At 38.7% G+C, this 3506-nt stretch overlaps 1 protein-coding gene across 1 annotated transcript in view; it reads right to left on the bottom strand.

Annotated features, from left to right (window-relative positions):
- LOC102203782 (E3 ubiquitin-protein ligase HECW2-like) overlaps nucleotides 1–3506 on the bottom strand; it is a 63055-nt gene that overhangs the window by 57917 nt on the left and 1632 nt on the right. Inside the window, exon 2 of the mRNA XM_013914637.1 lies at nucleotides 83–190. Coding sequence (XP_013770091.1) covers nucleotides 83–190 — 108 coding nt within the window. The remainder of the gene's footprint in view (nucleotides 1–82; nucleotides 191–3506) is intronic.

Here is a 3506-nt window from a genome sequence, read left to right on the forward strand (position 1 = left end):
CAAAGCTATGCAGCATTAACGGGAAGTATTCATCGCATAAATAAAGGATCATTTGTAATTAACAAGAACACAAGACACTCACGCTCCATAAAATAGGGTCCCGGCTCCAGTCTCCACACAATCTGTCCTCTCTGGGTGCCGTTCACACCGCGGTTCTTGGATTCCCACACATTGGCCACACAGTTCTCATCTGTGAAACATTTATATGTAAATATACATAAATATGTTTAAGTAAATATACATTTCTAAATGTGTTCTTTACCTCTGCACAGATGCTTACAGACATAGAAGGATGCCAACAGTTATTGATACAAGAAGAACACAAAACTAAGTTTTTAAACAGTGAAATTACAACTCACACAACTACACTTAATTTTCTATTTGTTTAATTGTTACATTATTTCAATATCTTACATTTTATGTATTTACCTTCTTATTCTTAAGATCTTTTGTACTTACATGTTTCCATATCATTGGTTTATTTTAAGTTTTTCTTCTTCATTGTCTGTCTGGTGTGTAACATTGTTGTTAATGCACAATTTGCACAGTTAAGCAGCATGATTCATTATTGAAGAATGTCATAACCGATTTAAAGTGCCTTTATTATTACTTTTTGACAGTCTTCACTAAACGGTTCTCAAATTTAACTTAATATCTGAGTGTCTCTTAGCTTTCAACCAGTTGGTTAGTCCATCTTTTTCCTCACTAAGTTGACTAAGAAATTGGTTGCCCTGAACATCCATAATAGCCATTTATTTACAGGCAGCGTCTGCTAGTCCAAATCTGATGATCCCCAGTTCAGTTCTGAATTGGCCTTTTCCTGCTCCTATTTTTAAGCATATTAAAGGACAAAATCAGCAGTGTCATCCTGAGTTATGATCTGCACAAAGTTTTACTTACTTTACTTAAATTCACCGTCTCATATTTGCTGGATGACGCACATTTGACGATGAAATTAGCCCACTATGGTTGGGCTAATTTCTGACGGAGATGAGACAGCATACAGGGCGGAGGTAGAGAATTTAAAACATAACTTATGGACTTGGCACCGACAGGTCCGCTCCCCTCTCATTATAAATGGAGAACGGCTGGCCTCTGCCACCCCTGAGGCTATTGCCAGTTCATCCTGTCTCAAGAAACCAGGACAATCACAGGCGACCCCTTGCACCTTGCCCACCACTTGACTCACTGCCCTCTGGTCAGTACCTTAGATCAATGAGGTCCCACTCCAGCCTCAAACACACCCCACCCACCAATCTGAGCCGTGGTCTGAGTAACCCTCAGGTCACTCACACACAGACTCTATACTCAGACCAGGTCCAATGCACTACTTTCAAGCACTTTGCAACCTGCCCTCTAATGTGTGCCTTCATCCTGCTTTGTATCCGTGCTGTCCTACTATTTACATTTTTATTCCATGCACATCGTACATGTACAATGACAATAAGCGTCTATTCTATTCTAAGATGTGCAGACACACACATGGAGTAAAGAAGCAAAATGCACACTCACATGCAGGGGTGGTTAAACACAAGGCGAGGCATTTATTTTGGCCAGACAGAATAATAGAAAACACAATAGAAAAAGATGGAACAAAAGCCAATAGTGGGAAATAACACTAGGAAAACAGTAATACTAAAGCTGGCAGACCCAAGGAGAAGATGACTGATGTTCTGAGAAGAGACAATACATACACAAGGAGGTGATTAGGAAAAGTGGAGACACATGGGAAAAGACAGCAGAATGGAATCAAGCTAATGAGGCAGGAACAGGAAGCATAAACAATGAGATCCAGACCAAGACACAAACTTGACAAAGAAAATGTAAATGGACATGACTGACTTCACAAAGGCGATGCTGGGGAGAAGACTCTTAGATGAGACCAAGACCGACTGGACGCAAAAGGGAAGAAATCTTCCCGTTGTTTTCATGGCATCGCTGGAAAAAGGCTGAAGTTAACCTTGCAAACCACATTTTCGACATGGTGTATACGGGGTACAGTGGTCACTCAGCATTAGCATGATTTTATTTTTTCTAAGTAAACACACCTGTTTGACATTTGACCACTGTTAAAAATAAATGTATTCATATAGCACTTTTCACAGATAAATGTCACAAAGTCTTCACAATAAAACGAAAAAAACTCAGATTAATTAAAACATAAAACAACAAATGAATTGTTGTCTGTATAGAAGTGTCTTCAGCTGCTTTTTAAAAGAGTCAATGGAGTCTGTACAACTTAAAGACAACTGAAGAGAACTGTATAGCCTTGGTGCCTGAAAAGCCCAAACCTGGCGTGTTTTGAACCGTGTACCAACCAAGCATGAGGTTTCAACAGCTCAGAGTTTTACCGGGGAGCTTCACCACGTACAGCCCTAAAACGTAAAACTAAAATTTTAACATTTATCAGCAAACAATGAAGAGAAGCCGAAAGGCAATATGCAATCTCTTGTTAGTGCCAGTTAAAAGTCTTGTCGCAGCATCATGTCGCAGTCCAAAATCCAGAGTTGATTTGGAGAATCACTGAACTGTCAAATATGACGCCCAAATTTGAGACTCGACTGAACAGAAGAGCCGAAAAACCCACTGATATTCCAACTTACCCAAAAGGAATATAAAAGGAGCCCGATATCGACCGCCCACTAACCCCACGTCATAATAAGACACCGAAGAAGAAGGAAGCATCCAGGGTAGCAATTCTTGTTTCTGTTGCACTGTCATCGACTTTAAACTGGTGTAATTTTGCAATTGAAACTATGATATATCCCATGATACTGATGGACAAAGTTGTAGAAAATAGTGCAACTAAGATAAATTACCTATCATTACAAAAGTACAGCAGACTGAATGCACAGTCTAAACAAACACTGTTACTGTAGAGCTGCAGAAGGAAGAACATTTCAAGAATCCAATAGAAATTCAGAACTTGTAACAGCTTGTAATAAAAAATGTAATTATGATAAAGATAAACAAAGATTAAGCAAGCTTTTAAAGTAAAGTATAAACAGTATTTATTATTTTTTAAAGTGTTTTATGCAAATCTAAATGTTTTCATATGTTTGAGCTTAAAAAAATGTTTTAGTTTGAAAGATATACTGGTCAAATAATCCGAATACCTTAATAATCCCTAAGTATATGTATGTATTATGTAAATAAATAAATATAGGAACACTTTGGAAAACACATCTGATCTCCATCCATCCATTCTCTTCCCTGTATCCTTATCCAGCTCACAGTAGGTGCATGAACCTATCCCAGCTACCACAGGGTGAGAGGCAGAGTACACCCTGAGAAATGTGCCAGCAACAAAAGAGTCCAACGTCTTGAAATGAAAAATGTACCCACAGAACGCCTGAAAAAGTAGTGAAAAAATAATGTGGCAGACTAGTCCATTTTTCAGAAATGGAAGTGCAACAACCCAAAATGGCACTTTGTATGGCCAGCACATGCTTTGATGCATGCCTGACAGCAGCAGAGCATGCTCCTAATCAGATGATGAATAGTGT

The sequence above is a fragment of the Pundamilia nyererei genome, unplaced genomic scaffold (assembly GCF_000239375.1).
Source record: "Pundamilia nyererei isolate P.nyererei 1_Seehausen unplaced genomic scaffold, PunNye1.0 scaffold00212, whole genome shotgun sequence".
Taxonomy (NCBI): domain Eukaryota; kingdom Metazoa; phylum Chordata; class Actinopteri; order Cichliformes; family Cichlidae; genus Pundamilia; species Pundamilia nyererei.